At 39.1% G+C, this 25,837-nt stretch overlaps 1 protein-coding gene across 6 annotated transcripts in view; it reads left to right on the plus strand.

The window, feature by feature from the left end:
• The window catches only part of CARMIL1 (capping protein regulator and myosin 1 linker 1), a 194,543-nt gene that overhangs the window by 76,002 nt on the left and 92,704 nt on the right, over window positions 1-25,837 (plus strand). For all 6 annotated transcript variants that reach the window (XM_074899339.1, XM_074899338.1, XM_074899334.1 and 3 more), the window contains exons 3-11: window positions 2,926-2,976; window positions 7,261-7,320; window positions 9,496-9,617; window positions 11,609-11,706; window positions 12,054-12,124; window positions 12,254-12,327; window positions 17,472-17,547; window positions 20,126-20,214; window positions 24,884-24,978. In XM_074899339.1, coding sequence (XP_074755440.1) covers window positions 2,926-2,976; window positions 7,261-7,320; window positions 9,496-9,617; window positions 11,609-11,706; window positions 12,054-12,124; window positions 12,254-12,327; window positions 17,472-17,547; window positions 20,126-20,214; window positions 24,884-24,978 — 736 coding nt within the window. The remainder of the gene's footprint in view (window positions 1-2,925; window positions 2,977-7,260; window positions 7,321-9,495; window positions 9,618-11,608; window positions 11,707-12,053; window positions 12,125-12,253; window positions 12,328-17,471; window positions 17,548-20,125; window positions 20,215-24,883; window positions 24,979-25,837) is intronic.

Genomic DNA, 25,837 nt, shown 5'->3' on the forward strand with positions numbered 1-25,837 from the left:
GGGACTTGAACTGTCAGCGTGAAAACACCTCCGGTGCCTCTGCCTTTGGCGCCAGCATTGTATTTCACAAGGGGAGGAATAAAGTGATATGTTGTTTTAAGTAGTCACAATGTATGTTCTGTTGCCCTTGCAAGTACTGACAACCATGCAGAATCCTGTTGGCAGAGATGTGTGTGAGCTGGTCTCTTAATAGCCATTATTTGTTTCTGCACTGCAGCCTTATCAAGGAGAAGGACGTCACTGAAAACTGTTCATGTTTCACAGCTTATCCAACAAGTCTTAAGTTGATTTAGGGTAGAGGCTACTGTGTGGCTGAACATGAACAAAAATGGCGATGTTAAAATGCAGATGTTGCATAAAATTGGAAAAGATTGAAAAAAAAAAATAAATCAGAAAGCAGTAAACTAAAGCTGATCCTGCCAAAGGTCATGATACATACTCATAGATTTTAGCAGCTAAAAATTATGATAAATGCCAACCCTCCTCTTGGCCAGTTCTGCCTTTGTCAAACACCCCCCACCCCCCCATCTAGTCCTGCTGTTGTCAAGATGGGACATTAATTTTGCAGTATTAGTTGACCTTGTCTTCAATTGACTTTATGTAAAAATTAAACTCTTACTTATGGTCTCAACTGTGAAAACTGTAAAAACCTCAGTGTTATTGGATTAAAGGGCTCAGGCGCTTTTTGTACCATTTTACTGCTCAAGAGCAGTTTCTTTACCGACTGAGTGGGGAGTATCATTTTACAGCAGTCCTCTCCTTTGTATGTAAATACCTCTTCTTAAGGTAAGTGGGTACTTGAGCTTAGCTGCTTTTAACAAGATCACTTTGGGAGGAGCATTGTTATATCTACGACGAGAATATACACTGACATGTCCTCTGCTGGAACATCCTTTTCCAAGATAATTGTGTTACAGCCTTCTGGTTACCTGGTTTGTATTTAACTTCGTTACTTGGCCGGCTCATGTATACTGTAATCATGTTAAAGGGACCCTGTCAGTGCTCATGAAGTAGCTTGAACCCATGTATGCAGGCAAATGTTTTATAACAGGACTGTGACATGACTGACCTGTAACCAGGTGTCCCACTGTGGTGGCGTATACACGAAAACTGATCTTTAATGTTTTAGGTCGCTACCTAGAAGGTAAATACTGAAAGCAGCTCTTCAAAAGCCGTCCTTTCCCCTGGCTGTCTCATTTCTGCACCTGAGATGTGGTGACCAGAAGCAGATCAGCAGCTGTTTGCAGCTGCTCCACCTACTGCTCTGGAAGCATTTTGCTGGTGGTTCTGGTGCGGAGGGTGCCTGATCGCCTACCCCTCTTCAGAGCTGGGCAGTTTGTATGTGGGTGTGATGATAGGTAAGAGGGCCACTCTTCTTACTGATAGCAAAGCTTTTCTTCTGAGCACACAGGTGTGTGAGTGTGCAATCCTCCCCAGAAGACTCCCAGGAGAGTGATGCACGCCTCTGGTGGGCAGCTGCCCTGAGGGGGGTGAGGGAGGAAAAGAATCAAGTTTTTATTACAGAGAGAGAGCTGCTGTCAGGCTGGGTAAACTGTGGTTGTGCTGTAGTAAAACCCCTTGGGTTGACCTTGCCCTTTCTTTGTGTGCTGTATTGCGGAGGGTGTACTTGTGATAGACACCCCTGGAAGGAGAGCAGGAGAGACTATTTCTCCCCCATGGGTGAGTGCAAGGGGATGAGGTGAGTCTGACAGAGCCTGGACAAGCATCAGCAGTGGTGTGCCAGCCAGCGTAATGGGCCTTCAGTGAAATAGTGATACTTACAGGAGGCAATGGTTACTGTTCCACAGCGGTTTGGCTCTACATCCGTGATAACCAGAGCAATAGGTCTGATCACATCAACCCTGAAACAGTCTGCTGATATTCGACACTAGTACAGCATTTATGCTCTTAGGTTTCAGCAAGATGGTTCAGCTGAGGTACTGAAGCTGAAATCTGATCTCCAAAGCATTTGAATGGTGTTTGGAGCTGGGTGCTGGGTCACCTTCCCAAGCTGGTTCTCCCCGTCCGAGCAAAGAACAGGTCTTGTATCAACCTGCTTACCTGGGGATGGATACATACCAAGCAGGGCTGGGTTCAGGAGGTTTCAGCTGAGTGAAAAGCTTGGCACATACTGTGGGATTTCGATCCAGATGTTCAAATTAAGTTTATTTCAGTTTTTTGTCTGAAAAAAAGATGGAGCCAGCAGTAGCTAATTCCACAGGCAGATAAATCAAAAAGCAATACTCTAGTTTTGAAAAATGAGTCATCCCTTTTGCAAAACGTAATATCTGAGTGGGATGTGCTAATTGGAGTTTGGAGTGGTACTTTTATGTATCATATTTTGATAATACCTTCTGAAATATTTGTTCTGTTGTGTTTTGTCTCTAGAGTCGCTGGTCTCGCTAATCTAATTGTGTTTTTCCATTGCCCTTGCTGGAGAAGAAATGCAGGTGGTGTCAATGAGAAATCTTTGCATGTTACTTTAGAAATGCACCGAGTGTGTCCAAAAGAAAGTGTTTGCTTATGGTCTATTATATTACTCATAACACCATGTTTATTTTGCATATTTTTGTTATATTTAAGTACATTGTATATTCCTGGTAGGACTTCTTATCCTTGCTTCTTTTTAAAATGTCACTAAGATTGCTATTAGATGTTCTTAAGAGATTGATTGAATACGTTTCTTGAGTTTGATGCTGTACTAACTAGCTTATAGCTGATCAGATTGCAGCAGTCTCTTTACTGTGCGCTACTGGATCTGAGCTCAGTTTTGCTTCCTTCAGCATATGACAGCAAACGGAATCGTCGGTCACTCTACTAGGGGCTTTTTCCCTCTGGTTTCAGGATTTTCCTGGGAAAGAATCTTTAATAATGTTACAGATAAATTAAATATTTCTTACAAACTCTGGTCTTTTTTTTCAATAGGTGTTGGCATCATGTCGGGCATTTCTTTTAACATCTCGGATTCCCACCAAGGTAAAAGCCACTGTGGTTTTTTTAGATACAAATGTAAGTTGCATAAACTTATCATACTGAGGATGGTTATGTTGCATGGTGTTGAGTTAGAGTGATGCTTCTGCTTAGTGTCTGTCTTAAATGGATTTGTCAATTTATATATACTGTTTCAGAGGAATTTTAACTTCTAGAAATGCAAGTGAGTAAAGAATTATGTTGGAAAACACCAGCTTGAGGAACTGTGAGATGAGCTTGATGACCTTTGTAGTGGGACAGATTATGCCGAAACAAGCTGATGGTGTTATTCCCTCTAGTGTTTCTAGTGCCAGATAGGAATACATTTGATTTAGAGACAGAAATTATGTTGAGGTTTTTATATTCTGCTGTTTTCTGATTGTTTCTGTACTTCATTTTGAAAAGTATCTTGCCAACCTGCCTTGCCAATGCCGGTGAATTATTTTTTCTATTCCTGTGACAATTTATAATGGTTGTTGTAGCAGAGAAAGATAATTTCCACATGAATGAAAATGATTGATGTGGAAGAACATCTCTTGTTCAGCTTGGAATCAGTGAATGGGAGTTTAGCATGTGTTCTGTTTTGTTGTGTTTTACACATACATATGTGTGTGGGTGTGTAAGTATGTGTGTGTGTATGTATATACTTTATAGAAAAAACAGAATGAATAAATGGAACAATTGATATCAGATTTGCAGTTATAGTCACTGGTAAATATGACTGTCCCTTACCTACAATTTGAAGTTGGTGACTGACAGGTAGGATGAGTAGTTTGAATTTCTGCTGAAATTTATTTCCTTCAGTTGATCACCCTGTTCCTGCAGCACAGATATCTTTGGTTTTTGTTGCATTTTGGATCACTGCAGTTTGCAGCCTTTTTAAGACAAGGTTGGGTGTCTGATTGGATGGAAGCATAGAGCCAGTTGATGAACAGCTCAGACATCAGTGCAGTGGCAGTAAGATGGACAGGTGGTGATGGTGATCTTGTTAAATAATAGCAAAGCCATTGTAATTCATCAGAAAGCTCTTGAAGGTTAGGGCTTGGTGTACTAAGGAATAGCTGTATGTCTAGCATTACAAACACTTCTCAAAACTCCTTTTATTTAATAGATTTACTTAATTGAAAAACTTGTTTCTGTTTTCATGGGAATCTGTAATACATAGGCTGTACTAGCACAATTGTTACTTTAGTGATAACAAATGGAAGAAAGGTGATCAGATGAAACTCTATCTGTTCATGGTTATTTATGTCAGAATTAAACTTTGTATATCTGAACAATTATTAGGATGGTTGAAAATCCATTTATTTTCTCTCAGGATTAGTGAAATTTACTGAATTTTCTAAAGTCCTGTACTGTTTTCAAAAGCTGCTCAGAAGCTTTCATGCTTTTCTGCCCAAGATCTTCCATATAACTGGCATGCAGGAACTGCTAGCAAGACAGCTGAGAACATGCAGCAAAGACACTTCATTCCTCCAGGGACTTCTCACAAAATTGAGTATGATAAGATAAAGCCAGTTCTGAGTCACTGTTACTACTGCATCTGTTTTCAAGCTTCGCTTTTCTTAATGTAGACATTTATCTACTAAACAAGGATCAAAGTTAAAAGGGATAAAGGTTGATTAGCTATAATATCAACTCACACGATTACCCTTAGAGCAAGGATATTACAATGGCCACCTCCTAACTTTACACTCGGGTCCAATCATTTCATTTCCACTAATCTAGATGGATTGATAGGAAAGGAAATGAAGTACTTAAAACCTACTAAATCTGAGTACAGTCTATATAAAATGTAGCTACATCATTAGTAAATATCGGATGTGTGTGTGTATACACAGATAAGTGTATGAAATATTTGTGGGAGTGTACTTCAGGTTTGTGAATGTATTTCTAGTGCCAGCTTTCATTAAGTTTTGATTGAAATATTGAAAACTCTGAAATTAGCTGTCTTGATAACTGAAGGGTCCCTAAATGAGAGGCATATATAGCCTTTTAAGAAGACTTTTTAAAAAATAATTTTAGGTAATAAAGGAGATTATTTTTTAAAATGTTGTAAAAATTATTTCATAGTTTGAGGTATGTGATGTTTAGAATGTGTTCTATATTTTTGCTGCAATGCAAAGACTGCAAATCCATGTTTTTAAGTAGAAAAATGAACCAAAGACGAACTACAGAGATGTTGTGACATTTCCTGGTATTTGTTAATTCTAGTCAAGAGGATTTTTGAATATTGAATTATTGTAAACTATGTAAACTTCTCAGGAGTAGAAAAGTATATTTAATCATGCGTGCATATATATGCGTGTGTGTATGTGTATATGTTTGCACATACACAGTACATTAGCAAAAGCAGAACCTTTGATCTGGTAGGTAAATAATTTGCAAAATAGGAAGGATTTCAGTCATAGAAAAAATTCCCTAAAATTTCATTGTTATTTGGGTAAGCAAATCTTAGATAGTCTCATATGTTTGTTTAATTGACTAGCACTGGAGAAAAAGAGCTTTTCACTTCTTTATTTGTAGTCTAGCTTACTCCCGTAGCCAACAACAAGAGCTGCTATTGGATTTTTTTTTTTTTTCTTTCTGGCCTGAAATTAACTGCATGGGGCCATATCCTGCCATCACAAAAGATTGCCAGTCTTAGCTTAGAAATAAGGCACTGAAGAGGCCTGAAGAGAAGTGAATGTTTTATCCTTGGAAAAATGCAAGGTGTCGGCGTGAGCGCTGAGAAGATGCTTGCGCGGGTTCTGCCCCTCCTGCCATGGTTCCCTGTGCACACTCGCTTCGTAAGCAGCCGCGATGGCACCTCTGTGCTCTGAAACTGCCCGTTTGCTGTGGGTGCTGCCCCTACTGCAGAGTAAGTGAAATGAAGCACGTGAAGACTCAAAAATGCAAGTACGGTTTGGTCCCTAAGTTAGGACTTGGGTGGAAAGTAAACTTTGCACAGAAATGGCTGAGGGCTGCTTATGTCTTCTGATGCTGTCAAATCATGAGGGCAACTGAAGGGAAGAGGATTCAGAAAACCGACTACAAAGAACAAATAGTAATAACATTTTCAATCTCTGCAGTTGTGAGTGGATAATGTAAAGAAGTGCTTAAAAAAGGTCTTCTATTTCATGAAACCACCCTAAATTTTAGTGCATTCTAAATCATAGCTATTTTAATTGGAATTTTTCAGGCAGTTTCATCCTGCTGTAGCACTGTTCATGACTGCTTATAGATTGGCCAGTGAGGCTTTGGCATTTAGGAGCTCTCCCTGCTATCTTGCTGCTTTTGGGGAAACTTCTAGCTAGGTCTTATAGTTGAAAACTGGTACCTCTGTTCCTCACTTCCCTCACTGTTGCAGCCTTTGCAGAGAGGGAATCACGAGAGCTGCATCTGTGTTCAGAGCACCCCAGGAGTCATTCAGGGTCATCTTTTAAAAAGATTTCCACAAATAAAAAAATAGAATAATATGGTGTTTGCCAGTTAGCCTGGGAGCACTCAGACTGTGAACCTAGGATAATATAAAGTACAGGAAACTGTGCAATTCAAACAGACTGCTCAGTTACAATGGTTTTAATGATAAATAAAAGGAAATGACTATACTAATGTCTTGCCCTGTAGCTGTGATTCAGGCCAAGAAGTTTGTTTCTTTCTGTGTATCTCATCTGTAAAGATGCTTGTCTTCGTATCTGTGAATTCAGATCTTAGCACACACTCCCAGTAGCTAGATTTGTACTTGGAGAAGAGGATTTTCCCGCCTTCTTTTAAGCTTCCATTTGGATTCAATGTTTATCCTTCTTCCCTGTCTATCTTGACTGTTGTTCAGATAACGCACTTGGGCAAAGCTAGTGTATTATTTCCTTCCTTTTAGACTGCTAAAGCAGTTTTGAGCATTTTTCATTTTTCTCTCTCTCCCTCTTGCGTGCCCCCCCCCCCCCCCCCCCCCCCCCCCCCCGGGTATTTTTATTTATATATGTGTATTTAAAAATAGTGTGAGTGTGTCTCTTTGGCTTCTGTGCAGTAATTTTTTTCACATCTGTGATCAGTGTAACTAATGAAAGTAATATGTGATGCTGTAAGTATTAATGATTGATTATTCAGTCACAAGCAAGCAAATGTAAGTGTTCTTTTAGTGTAAAATGCATTCAGATAAGATATTAACAAATACTTAGTGTCAATTACAGAAATTGATGTAAATAACAGTAACCTTGCTCAGGGTTCTTAACCTCATTGGAAAATATAAGTCCTCTTTGAAATAAGATGGTATATCCACTAACGTGCTATCTTCTTTTTTAACTACAGTTAGAACTAACTTTCAGCTACTTGGAAATCCAAGGAGTAACTTCCAGTAAACCAGGTCAGGTAAGTGTATTCAAGATAAAAGTTACTTGTTTACTCATTGCTAAATCTGTTCTAGTCAAGGAGGATAATGCACTAACTTGCAGGTATTCCCATCTAGTGAGCACACTGTACATTTGCATTCTTACATTAGCGATGCTTTTAAAGTCTTAACAATAATAGTAAGAATGTAGAGTCAATTTTAGTTGTGCAAGTGTGATGACAGTTAGAAATACATTTTTTTTCCAAGTTCAGTATGGTAAAAGTTTCCATTCGTCTTGCAAGTTAATATTTTTCTCAGAGATAAAACAATCGCGACTGGTATATAATCATCACCATGCAAGCTTGAGTGGCTTCTGTGGTGTATACCTGTATGGTGAAGCCAAAAGCTACTGTTTATATTGCAGGCAGAAATGGTTTGCTTCCGACTGTTCTTGGTGCCATTACAGTATACAACACAAAATACATTTGACAGTTATGTGCTGAAAAAAGTGAATATTAAAGAGAAGGTGCTGAAAAGAAGAATGTCTTTACTATATTTTTCATTTGTAAAATGAACATGTTGAGATTTGACAGTTCAGTATGTATCAAAATCTTCATGTGCTTCATGTGCTTTTCTCTTTTAAAGAGCTTTTTAAAAATAGGGAGTGTCTGACACTTTATTAGAACTCCAAAAAGCTCTCATTGAGTTTAACATGTCATCTTTTTAACCTGGCTTTTGAATCTTTCCTTGAAGTAGAAGAAAAAAGCCCACGTTTATTATTTTAATGGGGAGACATTTAGTAAATTCTGTGTATGTTTTTGTGACTTTAAGGTACTAAAATGCCATGGTAGATAATGCTAATTATTTCTGGAGGCATAGACAATCACTGTTGTACCAGGATTTACAAGGGATTTTCATTAGCCTTGCTTAGCATAATGTTTTTCTAAAATATTTTTAAAGATTTTGCATGTTTGTGTCATAAATGTGTAAGACTTACAGCTGAAGGCAGGCAGAATCCTAGATTAGTGCTTGTGGGGAAAATGTTGTTGGCAGGAAAATTGCAACAATACTGTGTTATATCTGTGACACCTGAAGGATGTAGTGTTGTGCTAAGCATCTCACAGAAAGCCATAAGTGAACAAAATGGACAGCGTAGTTTAGGGAAATGTTGTGTTAATATTGGTGATGAAGAGAAACAGTAGTAACTTGCCCACTCATTTGTCTTCAGAGAGTGGCAGCAACAGGATCAGAAAGGAGTTGAACTGGTGGAAAAAGATGTGAAGATTCTTGGTGTGCTTTGGGGATGATATATCCTCTTCAAGGGTTGTCCTGGTGATGACCCTAGACATGAACTGGGAGCCAGTTTCAATAAAAAACAATCTTCTGTAGCATACTATGCAGTGTCCCCTCTCATACTGTCTGTCTACGCTTCCTATTTATCCCTAATGTTCTTCTTACTGTGTATGCACAGCTCCTCATCTAAAAGGATGACTCCTTATGACTTGGGCTGTGCTAAGTACTCATATTAGAGAAGACAGAAGTCTTACTTGCTTCCTGTGATGCAGCCCAAAGCAGCAGCAGACCTGATGTGTCAGTAATCTGATTTGATTCTGAACACTCGATATATAAAACAGATGGGTTGCAAAAGGCTTTATTTTTCCCCCTTGCTGAAGCACGTATCCCCTAGACAGCAGGACAGTTATGTTAGCTGAGTTACTGCTTCATCTGAACTGAGACAATGTATTACCGTAACATTTTTTTAAATGGCCTGGATCAAAGCATTAGGGCTTTTCCAGAGGATCACAGCCATTAAAGACTTTTACTTTTTGCTGGAGGAAGCAGGCCTTGCTCTTTCAATAGTTCCCTGTCAGGCTGCACTCGGTTCTCCTGGTGTTCTGGGACATGTTTCAAAAGAGGACAATGCTGTGAAAAGTTCTTGGTTTTCAGAGTGTCAGCTGAGGTCAAGATCCTTTGAAACTTTTATTCCCGTGGGAAGCAGAACACTGTTAGGAAAAGCAGTTTGAGTACAGGGGTCTTGTACATTCAAGAACAACTTTCAGAAACTTTACCTGGCGCGTTGTTGTGTCATGTCTTAAAGAACAACATATTCCTACCGGCACACAAAATATTGAGCTGACGTTTAAAATGCTTTCCTTCTTAAACGTACATGAATTATATGATACCCAGTTCCTGCCCTCATGCCCTCTTATTTACAGTTGATTATGGAAACTGAGAAATGCAGCATCTCCATGAAGATGGCATCCTCGGAGGATGTGAACGAGGTGCTGGCGCACATTGGGACCTGCCTCAGGAAGATATTCCCTGGACTCTCACCAGTGTAAGTGTCTTTTAGGGCACCCCTAGCAGCAACAGATGGTGTGGAAGGGGTGACAAGCCACCACTTTTTGTCTGCAGGTCTGCCCAGCCTGGCCTCAGAAATGCTCTGAGGGTAAGAGAAACACCTTGAGGCAAGCACTAAGCCTTTATGCAGGTAGATGACAGAACCAGGAGGCAGTGCAGAGCATAGGTAGGCTCTGCATGATCTGTAGGGTCAAAAGAGCCTTTTTTTTTTGAAGGGGTGGTGCAGGTATTTGGAGTCTTAAATTTTCATTTTACTTTATTGCCTCTCCAACTTTGCGTATCGCTTAGGTTCTAGCTTTTTGTTGTAATTCACTCCTTTATCCAGCTGTGATATTCAGTGGGGATTTTTGTTTTCTTTTTTTTCCCTAGAAGTAAAACCTGAGTTGAGAGAGGAGGGAAAAGATGTTTACTTTCAGTGTTTGTGAAATGATGTATGTGATTGGGAGCCTTGTTCTTCAAAACAGCCCTGAGTCTATACTTTCTGTGGTGTAACTGGCTCCTTGGGTCATAAATCTCCTCTAGTTTTTTTGCTCTGCTTCTGTATGTTCTTGCCTTTGTGCTTTTTTCTTGTATCTGTGCTTCCTAATTTTATCATCTTGCAGCAATTCGCAGTAGTTTTTCTTCATTTTATTTTATTTCTTCTCTTTGTCCTTGCCTCATCATCACTCTACCAGATCATGCAGCTCTGCTATTGCTCTCTCCAAGCTCCTGCTTTTCAGCAATACTAGAGAAAGTAGACTGTGCAAAAGAATTTTCCAGGACACATTGATCTTTCTAAGTGAGCTTTTGCAACAGACATTAGATGTGAACACTCAGGCTAAATTTACATCTTTTATTTTGGGTGGATGCCTTTATTATTTACCTTTCCTGTAGGTGGAGTAGGAAATCAAGTTCATAAACTCTGGCTTGCAGTTTCTTTTTTTTTTTTTTTACGTCCAGTTTATGTCTGTGGCAGTATTATTAACTAACTGCCTTAATGGAGATCAAGCTCTTCCTTTAGAAAGCAGACATACAAGTGATTATTTGTGAGCAGATTTGGCATAAAACCTCAGTAATGATGTGAGAAGAGCAGGCAAAATTAAGAGTGAAGGGGTCAGCAAGGCTGTGCGTATTTGAGTGTCTGTGAAGGCCGTGAGGCGTCTATACAAGTTTTCTCTGGGCTTTCGTGAGAACATTGCTGGAGCATTTGTTATAGCTGTATGCAGAGCTTGGTTCCTGGAAAAGAAATCAAATTTCTTGCTCTCCTCTCAGATGGCATTACTTTCCAAAATTAAGGCATTGGAGTTGTGCATGACGTATAAGACCAGAACAAGGAAAAAGGAGGAAAGCGATTTCTTCCATTAATATCTTTTATTACTACTTTCTCTCTGTTTTATGGAACTCTGCAGTTTATGAGGCAGTCATGTCATGCAGTAAAACAGATAGTTTCATTTTTTAAAGGGTAGGAAAGGATTGTGTTTTTGTTTAGGGGAGGAAGAACACTACCAAATTACAGATATTGGAGCTGGGTATCTAGAGTGCAGCCTAGAGGCCACACGTAGCTAGCTACTCGGTGTGTTCTGTGGCTCTTTGCACCATAGTGCTTTTACTGCATAAAAGCACTGTTCAAACAGCAGTGGTTTCAGGGTAACCAGTAATGTCTCTCCCCAGTTTTGGGCATCCTTGTGTTAGTCAAGGTCCAAAAGTCCCCTTAGCTTGAGTAATCCTGTCATAGAAAAGGGCTCAGTTGCTCCAGTAGTCACAGGGTTAATCATTAGAAAGAAAGAAGAGACAAATAAATGTTACTCCTGCTGGGCGGCATCAGCACCTGTGTGACTTTTAGGCAGAGAAGTGAGTTGTATTAAAGATGGTAATTCTTCCTTTATGCTCATTAAAAATTGTACTTGAAATAAAAAAAAAATTATGAATTTAAAAATGCTTTCAAAGTAATGAATGATTTTAATTTTTATTTTCCCCTTTTGCATGTAGGAGGATTCTGAAAAAAGTAACTATGGAGCCTTCAGAAAGACTGGCTAATCTCCAGGCCCTGTGGGACAGTCAGACAGTGGCAGAACTTGGACCTTGCGGTGAGAATGAATTTAAAGGCTTAAATATAAAAAGTCTGGAATTGTAGCATGAGGAAGTTTAATTCTATTTCTGGCAGAAGCTTGTAAAGGTGTAATTAGTTTTAAGGTGTAATTAGTATGCAGCAGACTTCTGATTGGTAGGTGAAGGCACTATTTTAAGCTTTCTTGCAACCTGCCAGGCAAAGATAGGATAGTCTTAGTTTCTTTCAGCAGCACAATGGACAGCCTTCTGAGGGAAAAAGAGAGTGAGTTTTGAAAGACTGGATCTTTAAGTATTGAAGTATCCTTTTAGATGTTTGTTTGCTTGTTTTACTATTATGTTAAATACTCTTTTGGGTTGTTTTTAGGAGGCTTTTCACAGATGTATGCCTGTGTGTGTGATTGGCTTGGATTTCCCTACAGAGAAGAAGTACAGTGGGTAAGCATATGTCTTTTTCTGGAGCTCTTTTCAGCTAACTGTACAAATGATGGAAGAGCAGGTAAATCATAGTATTTGGAGAGAAACAACAATTCTGTAAAGATGTATTTGGTTATGTATTTTTAACAGGATGTTGATACGATTTATCTGACGCAAGATACCAGAGAGTTGAATTTGCAAGACTTCAGCCACCTGGACCACAGGTAAACAATATGCAGTAATCATGATCATATTTTGCAAGCTTTCCTTATTCCCCCTCTCAGTAGGGTTCACCTGCCCTTGCTAAAGTGGGATCGTCCCATAGCTGTTACTTGAATACGTAGACCGTTGAACTGACCAACTGTACCATTTTTAGTTTTCATCACAAAGCTGCTGTTTTTGCATGAAAGCCCCATGGAGAGCACATTTCATTAAGGAGCCTGAGAAGATAAATATATTTTGCTATTGGAAGCACTCCAAAAAGTTAGCAGATAGATACTTTTCCTGTGATGGCGGATATAAGAGCGCAAATTCAGCAGAGAAAATATGCAACTACATCTGGTGGGCAAAGCAAAAAAGGAAATTATGCAGTCTTCACTTATGCAGAATCTTTTTCTCATGGTGTACACAGTAAATGAAATTACTTTTGTCAGCAAGTCGGTAGAAGGTTTAAGTTGTTCAACTGAATCCCAGCCAGTAGTTTCTCCACTTACAATAGTTGCTGTCAAAAATGTGTACTTCCAGAAAGGAACTAATTGAGGGTAATTTTACTGTGAGATTCTGAAACTTAGCTAAGTGTTGTAGTTGGTTTACTGAATTTAGCTGGCTGAGAAAACTGGATTCTAAGAAAGTTGAATCTGAAGATATTTAAGTAGGAGGAAATGGGAGGAAGTCTTAACTAAAATCCATCATTATACAAGGAAAATGACAAATTCAAGAAACTGTAAATAAGATAGAGAAAGCAGAAAGCATTTGTTTCTTTGGGAAATCCCAGTGAAAGCGTTAAGAATCTATCAGAGGCTCAATGTTAAAATGTTATAACAGGAAGGCTGAACTTGGAGGTAGGTAAATAAGAGTATTTTGCCACAGGATTCTTTGCAGATTTTGCTGTGTAGTATGTAAACTTGCAAAAAGTCCCACTCAAGTACTTTCTCAGCTTCTGTGATGGGTTTTCAGAGTCTGCACTGAGTCCCATGGCAAAGTTACTAAATTGTACCTGTGTTGTCTAATTCAGAACTAACTTGAGCAAGACCACAAGGCTGCAACTAGCACATGACAGATGTAGCCAAAGACTGACTGGTTGGTTAAGGCTTGCTGAGAGAAGATAAGGAAAGGAATACTATTCAGTACAAGCAAGTATGGGACAAGAACATAACAATATTTTAAATATATTGCAGGGTGGAAGTGCTGAGAAGACCATGGGGCATTCTTGAGAAAGTGACTTACACGGCTTCCATAGAAATTAAATGTTTGAACAATTTCTTGGGAGTGAAAAATATTACGTATTAGCAAAGAGTAGATAGAAGAAGTGTTTTAAGTATTTAGAATTTCTCAGCTGGTTCAAATGAAATGGCTTTTGGAAAACTAAGTAATGGGTTTGTTGCTTCACAGAGGCTTTCCATTGAAGTATACCTGACAAAATTGACATCAGTGAGGAAATATATTTGTCTTGTTAGTAAAAGTCTTTATTAAATGCCTCATGACTGTAAAAGTCCAAAGATTCAGAACAAATTTGGAGCCATTTACATGATGTGGAATCTATCTTGTGATGAGTGTTTCTACGTGTTGAGGACTAAACTGAGAAAAAGGTTTTGGATTAAAATTGCAAGAAAACAAGGTTTTGGCTTCCTAAAAAATACGATGTTATTCATTAAAAATACAAATTAGGATCTGTGATCCCAGTCAATTCAAGAATGCATGTGAGTGTTTTGTGATATATTTAGCACAGTGAGAATGCTATAAATCAACAATATGCCATCATGTTTTGGGTTTTGAGAGACTGTTGTATATGGTGTACATCTAATTTTTGGGGTTGCTGAAATGGTATACTTTATGTTGTGGAGTAGCTCTGAAGCAAGGTAAGATGGATACACCAGTTCTCTAGATACAGGGGCTATGCATTGCAAAAATAAACAGTTTATGTTTCTCCTAGTAAAGCATTTCTGCTAGAGGTCAATATGAAGTGGCATGAATTATAGACAAATTTAAGTTCCCAGAGTGTCTGACACAGTAGATAGCATGGTTTGGCATGTGGGAACATGACTTCTGAGGCTTTATCTGAAGTTATGTTGTGCTGCGAACCATATAATTATTTAACAACAACAACAACAAAATAACTCAAACAGGGCTTATTTAACTCAGTAGCATAATTTTCATCTGTGTAGTGTATGTTTTAGCATGTTTGGACGTTCAAAAAATTCTAGAAAAGCATGATTGGTTAGAGTTTTTTCCTTGCACTGTGTAGATTTCTTGCCATCTTAAATACCCTGGGGGACAGGGATGCTGAAAAAATGTGAAGGCATTAGTGAAGCTTGAATGTTGTTAAAGAGATCTTCTGCATCGCGGAAGAACAGAATCTCTTTTCATTTTTAGATGGCACAGATTTACATTTTGTAAACCTTACTTTATTCTGGATGGTCGTTTAGTAAAACTAATAAATACAAGCAACTTGATATAACTCAGTGAGGGAAGGTTATGACAAGGCCCTGCTTTTGGAAATGGTCATTAGCGTTCTTTCGTAGTGTATTGCAGAAGAATTCAGATAATTGTTAGTACCATATCTAGAATTTAATAGAATAAAGTTAATAAAGCAGTATATAACTTTGAAAAGGAAAACTGAGTAACAAGTGCAGTGAAGTTAAGCAAGCTCAAAGCAAGAGGAGTAGAGGTAAAATTCCTAAAGGGCCCTCATTGGTGAGAATCATCTTCAAAAATTTGAACAAAATGAAAAAAACACTAAACTATATAGCTTCTCCTTAAAGTCAGATGGTAGAAACTGGTAAAGAGAAGTTTCAAGGCAGTAAGACTACTGCAGAATGGGCAGAGGTTCCAGTCTTCAGGCATGCAGGGAGGAGGAAGGGGGTGTGTATGTGTGGGTTAGCAGTTGATGTTCCTGACGTGTGCCAGTATCTGTGCTTGTCTAGGGTTTGAACAAACAGGCCTTGAATACTGCGGAAGACTAAACTATTTAGAGATGAGAATTTGCAAATCAGCTGGGTTGATTTGTTTTAAAATATTCATATCCTGCTGCAGCAATGTTTCTTTAACTGCTTGAACATGTGATGGTTTTCCCACCAACTTTTGAGCACCCCCTGTCCTTCAGCTGTTTCTCTCCAAGGCCTGGGGAGGAGAAGGGAGAAGGGGATGGCCTCAGGCAAGTGCCTGCAACCACTCTCCTGCCCAGAAGCTACTGAGCTCTTGCCAACTCTCCAAGCTGGTTTATCAGCTTCCTGGTAGTGTGAATGCTTGCAGCCAGTAATCCCTGATTGTTGTCCCTCCGTTCCCTTGGAGGACCTGGTGCTGCTGCTTATGGCTGAAATACATCTACTGGTGGTGCTTTCTGCCTCTTTTGGGGGTGATTGTCCCCAGCATGAGCAGCTCTGCTTCACCAGTCTGATGGTGGTGCCATCAGCCTGTCCAATGTTTGTACTGCAGCATTCATCACCAGCAGTGGCTGGCTGGTTACCACTGGATAGATAAAACAAAATTACATCTGAAAAATTACTCTTATGTTCATTCTACTTCCAAGACAAAGGCACTGGCAAGAGGAGCATCAAAGCTGATAATTCATTACCTTACTAATTGCGCCAGGGGAAGGCAAAGGAGGAACAAACTTCTATGTGGACATTCCCTATTCCGTACCAAGATTCCTGCCTGCCCAGCCTAAGGGAAAAATACTTCTGGGCTGGTTTCCCCCTGCTTTACATTTGACTAGTCAGTTACTGCTTTCCATGGAGATAAAGTGTGTATGTGTGTGTAGGAACAAAACCAGTGTGGTGGATGGAAATATATATACTTCATGAAGCTGTTAAGACTCTGCTGTGCCAGTGGAACTGAATTCACCCCAAGACTTGATGTGTGCTGTGAACAAGATGGAAAACAGGCTTAATCCTTGAAGGGCACCACACACTAGTTCCTCTGCAGGAGTGTGAAAATGGTCTATTTGCATGAGCTTCACAGTTGGTGGGCTACAGTCTTTTCCTGCAAAATGCGGCACCTTCTTACCGTTACCTTAGTGATAGGCTTGTACTTCCAAATCTAGCAACTGCAGTTCCCAATATAGCCTGCTGAAGGCTTGTCCATGTGATGTTGCCTTGTCTCCTGGCTTTCCTACATCTTTAACAACCACCCTGAAGCATTTAAATGTTCATGGAGAAAAAGTGAGAGTGGAAGAAGGAAAAGAAGATGTGAGAAGGGTGCTGCTTGTTTAGTGCAGATCAGTGCCTACCTGCATACGTCCTGAATGAAAAGCTGGAGTGTGGGGGTGGGACTAGCTTATAAAAACAAATACTTTTAAATTTCTCCCTGCAGAAACTGAGGCTTGGATGATGCTATTTTGCTGCTCGAATAAGTGAATGTATGCTACAGCTCTTCTGTAATGACAAGGGGTTTCTAAGTAAAGTCCAAGTGTAGGTGTATATATGTATTTAATATGCTGAGTCAAAATGATCCAAGTACTGTGCTGCTAAATAATGTTAGTGCTTGATGGATGATTCTGCTGGGGGGTAGGGTACAGACATACATTTATCAACGTCTGTTATTGGAGAAACTTAACAGAGGGAGAGCAGATCACATTAAGAGGTCTGGAGTGAAGAAAATGGGAATAATTCAGAATTTCATTTGTGAAATCCCTTTTACAATTAAGGAGGGTTTGTGCTGAATGTCACATTATCCTTTTGCAGGTCTCCTTCCTCCTGAGGGGATTTAACTATAGAGATGAGACAAGGAGGTGTTCTCTAGAAGCATTCAGTCATGGAATTATATTAAATCATCAAACTGCCAAAAAGCTTTTTAGCGTCATACTCAATTATAATTAGAGGTGATTAAGAAGCTTAAATATGTCACAGGCTGAAGAAAAAGTAATGATAAAAGTAAGAATGGCAGCCCAGACAAATTCCTGGTTTAAAAATTCATGCTAGAATGGATGTCATTTGGCCAGTCAAAAGTTTGTATTAAAATATGAGAAAGACACACAGCTGCTGGTGATGCTCATTTTTAGAATGCAGAGCTTTCTGTAATGAGGATGACAAGCAATGAGCGTTGCGAAAACATGGGGAATTAGATATGGAAGAACACTTAAGAGATTGTTTCAAATTACCAAAGCCAACAGTTACATGAAATGTGTGTAAAAGTGTTTTTCTTTTTCTAGAGACTTAATACCTATAGTTGCTGCTCTGGAGTATAATCAGTGGTTTACAAAGCTGTCCTCCAAGGATCTGAAATTAGTAAGTAATAAGTTGAAACAGTATACCTGCTCCTACCAGGCTGTGCTGTGTTTTAGAGGATGCTTTTATGGTTTTCAAGGTGAACTCTTATAGGCAAGTGCAACTGGGCAGTCTATTGAAATTTTTTTTCTCCTTAATCGTATCAGGAAAATATGAGCTGTTGGATAGCTAATTCATGCCACAGAAACACTGCTGAGAGTCAGGTCTTGTCAAAATTTAAAGTGAATGAAGTTTGAAGACTTTGTTGGGCAATAAAGGTAGCCCATAAAACTACTTTGTTAGGTGTTGCGAGCTCCCCCAAACAGTATTGGGTGACTGAATAGAAAAGTAAAGCATCCAGAAATCTCAGTTGCTTTTTGGAGGTGGAAAGTAAATATCATGATTCTGTTTTTTTCTCACATAGAAAGCAAGTCTTCCCTCTTAATTTTCACTGCAGCTTGATGGATTTTTTTCCCCCAGTTGTCTGAAGCTAACCTTGTGTAGTAATATGTAGTGATGTGACATTGACATTCTTCCACATCAGTTTTTTTTTCTGAAAAGGGGCAAATCTAAACAAGTTGGACTAATTACTGAAGAAAGGGCCAAGAAACTCAAGTTAGGTGACTTTTTAAAATATATCAAAATACATTATTTCTTCTAAACTTGAAAGTTCATAGTCACAGATGGAGTTAGTGATTTGAGAAAATGCTTTTACACTTAAATCCAGAAGCTTTTGTCCTTAAAAATAGTGAGTCTCATCTTGCTTAAAATGATGTGGTTTTATTGATCTGAAAATGCTCTTACGGCATTCCTAAACTATCATTTTCCATGAAAATTCAGTAGAAGCTAGCTTATGTGATTCTTGGCAGAAGAGTAGGCAAAAAACTTTTCTTTCTTGCTGGGACATCTTACTTGAAATTATGCATGGAATGAAGCTGGGGGTATTTTTAATCCTGTTGTAGTTTGCTGTTAAAATCACCATTGTGAAAAGGTACAATGCAATTTATCAGTTTGTGCTTCAATTAAATTATTTAGTTTGCCTAGTTAGAAGACTGGCCAGTGTAGTTTGCTTAGAACAAGAACTGGCCATATTATCTGTCTGAGATATTTTTATGTGAAAGGTTTTTTTTAATTTGTAGCAACTTTTCTGTAGAAAGCAAGTAAAGTTTGTCAACCTTCAAAATGCACCATTTTCTTAAAAAACAAACCACCAAAACCCTTATTCTTTCATAGATTTCATTTTCAGTTAAAAACACCAGGAAAATGTAAATTGTTGGACAGTAAATCTGTGCCACAGGAACACTGCTGAGGGTCAGTATGAGGTCAGACATATCCGGAGGCCACTGAATGCTTTGTGCTTCATGAGTCTCACTCTGACATTGTGTTTGATAGATGACATCCGTAGTGTTTTTATAGTACATGCATGAAACTTTCCATCTGCAATCACACTGCTATAGAAGCATTTGTGATAATATTCTGAATTATTGAAATATGGAAGGCAAAGATAGAATTGTGAAGGTGGCTGAGTTGACAATCTTTAGAAGAAATTTTCACCTTTATGGTGTAAAGAATTAATAAGATTTTATGTGTGTGGTAAATCTGGGTTTTTTTCTTTTTATGAGATACAATTCCTTTAAAATTTTAGAAATCCTAGAAAACGTCAGACTATTATTAGAAACACAAATGTCCCAGGTATTAATGTCACATTGTTTTTGAAGGCAGATAACAGAATAGTTTCAGCACTAAATGATCATAACAGAAATTTCATTTTGGACTTCAAATGAATGTTGGTTAGTGCCTGCTGTGGGGAAAAAAAAAAAAAAGGGCAAATCCAGAAGCAAAATAAAAGATTATAATAAAAGGTGATGAGGTACAGAGTTCACTGTATGGTTTTTGAATCATTAAGGTTTTGTCTTACTATTTGAACAAGCACAGCAAACAAACTCTTTTGTTACCATGTTTTGTTCATGGTACTTGAATACAGGTTCTAGAATCCAACAACAGTAAGATCGTGAGATGGGATTTACTTCTATGTAGGTTGGGAGGTTTCATACTAAAATACGCTGACCCTTAAGCACTAGTCATTAGCAGTCTTTGGAGGACCTGTAGCTAGAATGCTTTTGCCCTTGAGTTTTTGTTTTGTTTGGCTTTTTTTTTTTAATCTGCCTTAAAACATCTTTGTGTTTAGTTGTCATTCCTGGTCGGGCTTTATTCTCCTTGCACTAGTTGCCACTTTCTTCTGAATGATTAGCATGCATATGAACAAAATTTCTTTTAAAAATTAAGTGAGCATTTTTTCTGAATCACAGGGTTTGGGTGTTTTAGTATCATTAGAAAAATTTTGCCCCCTATGATTAGGTGGTGTGCTTCACAGATTACTTGCTTTTAGTCTGCCTCTTGCTTCACTGACTCATTTCCAGAAGTTCTCTGTTGCCATCTGACTCTCTCTCTGGGATGTTCCTGGTGTTCTTACTTACTGTTTATGTATGACAAAAAGCTGGCCATGTCCTGGATCCCATTACGATGTACAGTTTATAATTCAGTAACTGGCTGTTCCATGTTTGTGTTCTTTAACACTGTTCTGTCTTTTCTGTGACAGTCCACTGATGTCTGTGAGCAGATACTGCGAGTGGTGAGTAGGTCCAATCGATTGGAAGAACTGGTATTAGAGAATGCCGGGCTTAGAACGTAAGTAATTCCTTTGAAATGTTGTTTTAATTACTGCTTACTCCCAGCAAAAAGGATGTCTGCTGTGTATTAGCCAGAATAAGCATTAAAAAACCTCATCCTCAATGTCTACCTTGTTCTGAGGAGCCTGTAGTCACAAACTTGTCATCAGGTTTTTTGGTGGTTCCTTATGTCCAAGAAACCCATTTAAACTGATGGTTTTTAACATTCTGTCTGGAGAGCTGGGTTAAGTGGAGCAAAATGGATCGGATAAGATATAAGACACTGTTCCTCTCCAAATATGGTTGCTAATAGAAGTATGAATACCTTTTTGTCATTTAAAAAAGTGTTTGAGGTTTTGTTAAAAAAAGCATATTATTCCATCTCACAATAGATTATAGTTTTGTCCACAAGAGAGCTGGTTTTATCTTATTGTGGATTACAGTTAGCAACTTTTTTAAAGCAAGAAAGTAGATAATTAAGTTTAATGTCTTGCCATAGCCTTAAAAGAAAGGTACATAGAGGTAAGCCATACAATTTAATCCTTGCATAAGTTTTAAATACAGTAAGTTGTAGTTAGTAGATATTTGCTTTTTTTCCCTTCATAGGAAATAGAAGCAAAGTTCAAGGTACAAACCAAATCAGTTGCAAGTATTTGTAGCTTATTTTAATGTTAGAGTAGCATACAAGACCATGGAGACAAGATAAAGTCTAATGAGTTTTTATGTTAATGGAAAAAAGCAGTGGAGAATTGGGAGAAGCACAACACTAAACTGAGTTAAAAATAAAGAAGAGAAACAAACACAGGGAAAATATTTGGTGTACTTTGTCATCTCCTCTTCCACTCTTCGGGTCTTTTCCCCCTTTTTAAAATGTGTTTTGCATTGAAATACCTTTAGAAGGAAGTTGCTTAAATGACACAGGAAACTTGAAGTGGCGTTAGGAATTACACCTAAACTTCCTGTTCACTAGTGTATTGCCATTAGTAGCTGTCATTTCAGATATAAGCACCTGATTTTAATCTTGTGGTATATGCTATGAAATTCAGTGATAATCACGAATATTAAAAGTTATATTGACTACCTTTGCACATTGCCTACCTTAATTTATCACAGTTGGATTAAATGGTTTTGGTTTTAATGGGACTTGACAGATAACCTGTGACTTCGGTTTTCTTGTCTCCATTTACATGCCTTGGTGTGTATCTGCTCCAGTCAGCATTGTCTGTTTTTGTCAAGGACGCATTTGTCAGTTTTGCCAGTTATCATATCTGCTTGCTAGGAGGAAATCCTGTTACTGGGTATCTTCACTTCACCTAGCTTATAGACCAGTCATTTTTAATGAGCTGTGACAGACTGCCAGACCAGGGTTAAGAAAGAGATACCAAGAGCAGCGCTTAGAGAAATAACCTGAGCAACTCCAAGAGCATATTTCCTCCTGCAGCAGAGTCAGTTTAGGACTGTTCCATTCTTTTCTATCTCCAGCCACTCATTTCTGTGATTTAGTTTGGGACATGGTGCCATAAACACTTGTCACTCTCCTAGCTGATGAGACAGCAAACTACTGTGCAGTAGTAGTTATAAGGACCCAGGACTAGGGAAGTGTGGACTTGATGTTGGGGAAAACAGCTTGTCAGCTGAAACTCCCTGTCTGATAAGTGTGCCAGTGTAGATGCTCTTTAAAATTTTATCCCCATTGCCATTTCTTTAACAGATGTAAAGGGTGCAGTCTAGGTTATTTTGGATGGCTTTAATGCATAAAGAAAGCACTAATGATTTGGTGTTAGGATGCTAACTAGGGTGAATGATATCCAGATATCAGGGAAAGGAGAATAGTTCAGGATGATCTGAACAAATGAGCTTGAAAAGAGAGTTACATCCCTGAAGTGTTTTAGAGGAATGGAGCAATATGTGATAACCAGAATATTCATTTCCGTGAAACTGCAAGATGGATTCTTCAGTCTGCAAAGGCCTGTTTGCAGGAGCTAGTGAAAATGATCTATTTATTGTGCTTATGTGCTCTCTGAAAGCTGGCAGGCAGAATGTCCCTATCACCTCCCACACCATCCTCTGCAGCCCTGTTCCAAAGGGAATGGCCAGCTATGACAGAGGGAGAACAACAGGGGTGCCTGATGCTGGTACCCGAAGGGCTCTTGACAGTGACCTTGCGCCTCATCTTCCCCTGCTGGATGGGCTCTGAATGTCCTTAGACCTAATAGTGTTAGTTCCTCCTATGCACGTTCTCTTTTTCTCTGTTACAGGAATGTTGTCTAGACAGATCCTGAGGAATTGTTTTGTTTGTCTGAGATTTCCAGATCTGTGGTGTTCTTACCCTTGGTGAAATATCCTTACTCTGCCATATGTATAATTAAATTGAGTCTTTTTTGGGCTTTATCTCCAAGCCTAAATGTCCACAGTTCAGGCAAGCATGGCTGTGCAATGCATACAGAGTAAGTTTGATGCTTTGTAGAAAGTGTCAAGCTTATATTGCATGCTCTGTTTGTGAAGTGTGTATCCAAAAGAAGTAATACATTTTAGAACTTGAAGCAAAGAGTGGATAAAGGAGGAGAAGGGGTGTTGCCTAGTGAGCAGAGCCCAGGCGCCTCTGTTTATGGTAGAGGCTGCACAGGGAGTGGGGAAATTGTATTAGTGTTTTCCAAAATGGGCCTTGGAGCCCCATGCACCCTACCTAGGTAATCCAGTGCTTTCTGGTGACAGTTGATTTACTGTGCCTTTGCTAAGTAGTTCACACACACACCCAGTTGTCCAAGAAATTCTGGTAATCCTGCCTGTATTGCTAGCAAAAGCTGGAGCAGAGTTCATAAATGAGCCTGGAGGTGTAGGTAGAATACTTTAATGACAAGAATCTGTTAGGGATTAAGGAAGAGGAGGAAACTCCCCATGAAGAACTCGCCAACTTCCCATGAAGAACTCGCCATTTTTGTTTGTTTTTTAGCTCAAAACCTAATTTTTCTTGGCTGGACATAAGGAGCTTGTTTCAGTTGCCTAAGCACAGGCATCCAGTGCTATTTGAAATGCTGGAGGGTATCCACAGAGTGTTGGCAAATGTAACTGAGTGCCTACAGGAGATATGTAGTCTTCTGCAGCAGCAGCTGGTAACAAAGCAGGATACCCCGAGGCCTGTCATGTGGCAGAGATTCAAGCCCAGAATTTCTTTTTGTTGAGTATTTGTATTCACATGCTGCTTGTACTTTAGGAAAAGAATAAGCTTTTCCTAAAGGCAGCCCATTGTCATGCTCTTGCAGTGCTGGAACCTGTTCTAGCACTGGGAGTCTGTTTAAGGACGTGGGGTTTTAGAGGGAAACTAAACTTACCTGGAACATCTCTGCACTCCTTGCAACAACAGATAACTTAAAAGCTATTGAGGCTATTGCTGTCCAGTCTCCACTCTGTTCTAGATACTGGAAGAGAATGCTACCTCCACTGCAGTTCTCAGCACACAGACTGATCTACTAGATTTATGGTAGGCAGGATCTGTCCCGAGGAAAGAGGGCAGTATTAATTATCACTCTTCTAGCAATGTAGCTGATGATTCTCCACCGCTGGCCTGCAGGAGTTAAGATAATGTACTTCAGGGCAGAGAGAGAAGAAAACTCAAGGCATATTTTTGATTTCTACCTCAGTGTCTAACTTAGGTGAAGTAAGAACATTGAAACTGTTGTCTCAGTTTAACAAAAGCACACAAGTAGGGCTAGTCCCTTTATACATGAAAGCTTCCCCATAGGTACAGGGACAGGTTTGAGGATTTGTCTTAGAGCTGATAACAGCCAACAGCCTTTTGACTTAATGCAAGGAACATGTTTCTACCAGAGTCTTGACAGTGTGGTTGTGTAGGAAAACCTGATAGCTTTGATTTTAGTGCTGTGGGTGGTGGTTAAGTACAGCTGCAGCAAAGCGCTGTCAGATGGGGCAGCGTTCCCTTGCCTCTTAAGTGGACATGGAACAGAGGTAGGTCATGCTACTACAGCTACCTACCATAGTTGGTTAAAGTTAGTTCAGAGCTCTCTGTGCTATCTGGCCTGGCTGTTGTGAGCATTATAGAACTGATATACCATTGTTGGGGCACATTGCGAGGGCTGTGGTCAGCCGGTTAGGTACTTTGATGCTTCTCACTGTAAAAGAAAGCAAGCAAAGAGCAGTTCATCAGCATGCTGCTGTTCTTTGAGAGCACTATTCCTGCTCTTTTACAAGGCCAGAAATGCTCCTTGTTTTTTGACCTTCTGGATATGCTGCAAAGCCCATCTGTTTGAGTGACTGTTGGGGGAGGGCTGCTGCAATTGAGGGGGGGGGAGGGTTGGCTTGAGAACGAAGGAGGCAGTTGATGTATGTATCCCACACATGCGTGGCATGGAGGAGATAAAAGGTGTGCTCGAGTTTTCAGTTATTCTATGTAACTCCTATTTTATATCTTCAGATCTTTATAAAGAGCAGTTTGAGCTTTGATTGAGTGCCCTTCAGTCTCTCAGATCACATATAATAAAATAACCTGCTTTGGAAGATAGCAAATTAGCCAGATAGGCATTGTTTAGAACTGTGAAGAATCGGTTACTTCTCTGGGGTAGGATAGGCCACTTCTGGCTAGTAATCCCTTGATGCTTTTAAACTTATGAATGTGCTGTTGACAGAGGAGATAACAGGATTCTTTCTCCCTCTCTTTTCTTTTCTTGCAGAGATTTTGCACAGAAACTAGCCAGTGCCCTAGCCCATAATCCCAACTCAGGACTCCATACGATCAACCTTGCTAGCAATCCACTTGAAGACAGAGGTACTGTAACATTTGTATTTTTCTCTTTCTACAAATGTAATAGGAGGGTTACTGCTGCTCCATTCAGATTTGTCTGAATAATAGGTTATTGTTCTGTATGTAGTGCTTTTGTATCTGTTGTTCACAAATGACTGAGAATCGCTATTCTTTTTTGATTTATACATATCCATTAGCTTGTTGAGAAATATTTAAATGTCTTCAACCAACCATGGATTTAATTAGATTTCATTATATTTTCATAGAGGTTTCTTTTAAAGGAAGATAGAACACAGTGACTGTTTAGGACTAGAGAGTAAATAAAGTGATGTGCACATTTAAAGGCAATGTAATCAGTTGAAAGATAAAGCATGAGGAAACTTTGTTGCTTGAATTATATTTTCCTGATGCTTTTGTGTTTTTATTTCAGCCGTAATTCCATATTTATTTTCAGTACTGAAACTATTTATTTTTTCAGCTTTGTGCTAGTCCATTGCATTGCCAGTACTTGGCGATGTTCAGCAATACTGGCATAACTAGCATCCTTATGGAACAAAGTGCTGTTGGCTTCACAAGATAGAAAATCAAGCTGAACAGCTCAGCCTTTCTCAGACTAGGCACCGCTAGGCATGATTTCAGTACATATCAAGTCATTCCCCTCCCTTGTCTACTGTCTTTTCACCCGAGAGGCATTTATTTTTAAAATAAGGTTACATTCTTTCAGTCTGAAGTTGACCCTTCAGTGCTGCCCATGTGAGATTTCCATTTGCTTCACTTAATGCATTCCAGGCACACAGCGCTCTGGGATCAGACTGTCTTGTGTTTCTGTTGGGACAGAAGAAAACTAAGAATTTTATACAGTGAACCTTTTCTTGTTTTATTT

This window comes from Athene noctua, chromosome 2, assembly GCF_965140245.1.
Source record: "Athene noctua chromosome 2, bAthNoc1.hap1.1, whole genome shotgun sequence".
In the NCBI taxonomy this organism is placed as follows: domain Eukaryota; kingdom Metazoa; phylum Chordata; class Aves; order Strigiformes; family Strigidae; genus Athene; species Athene noctua.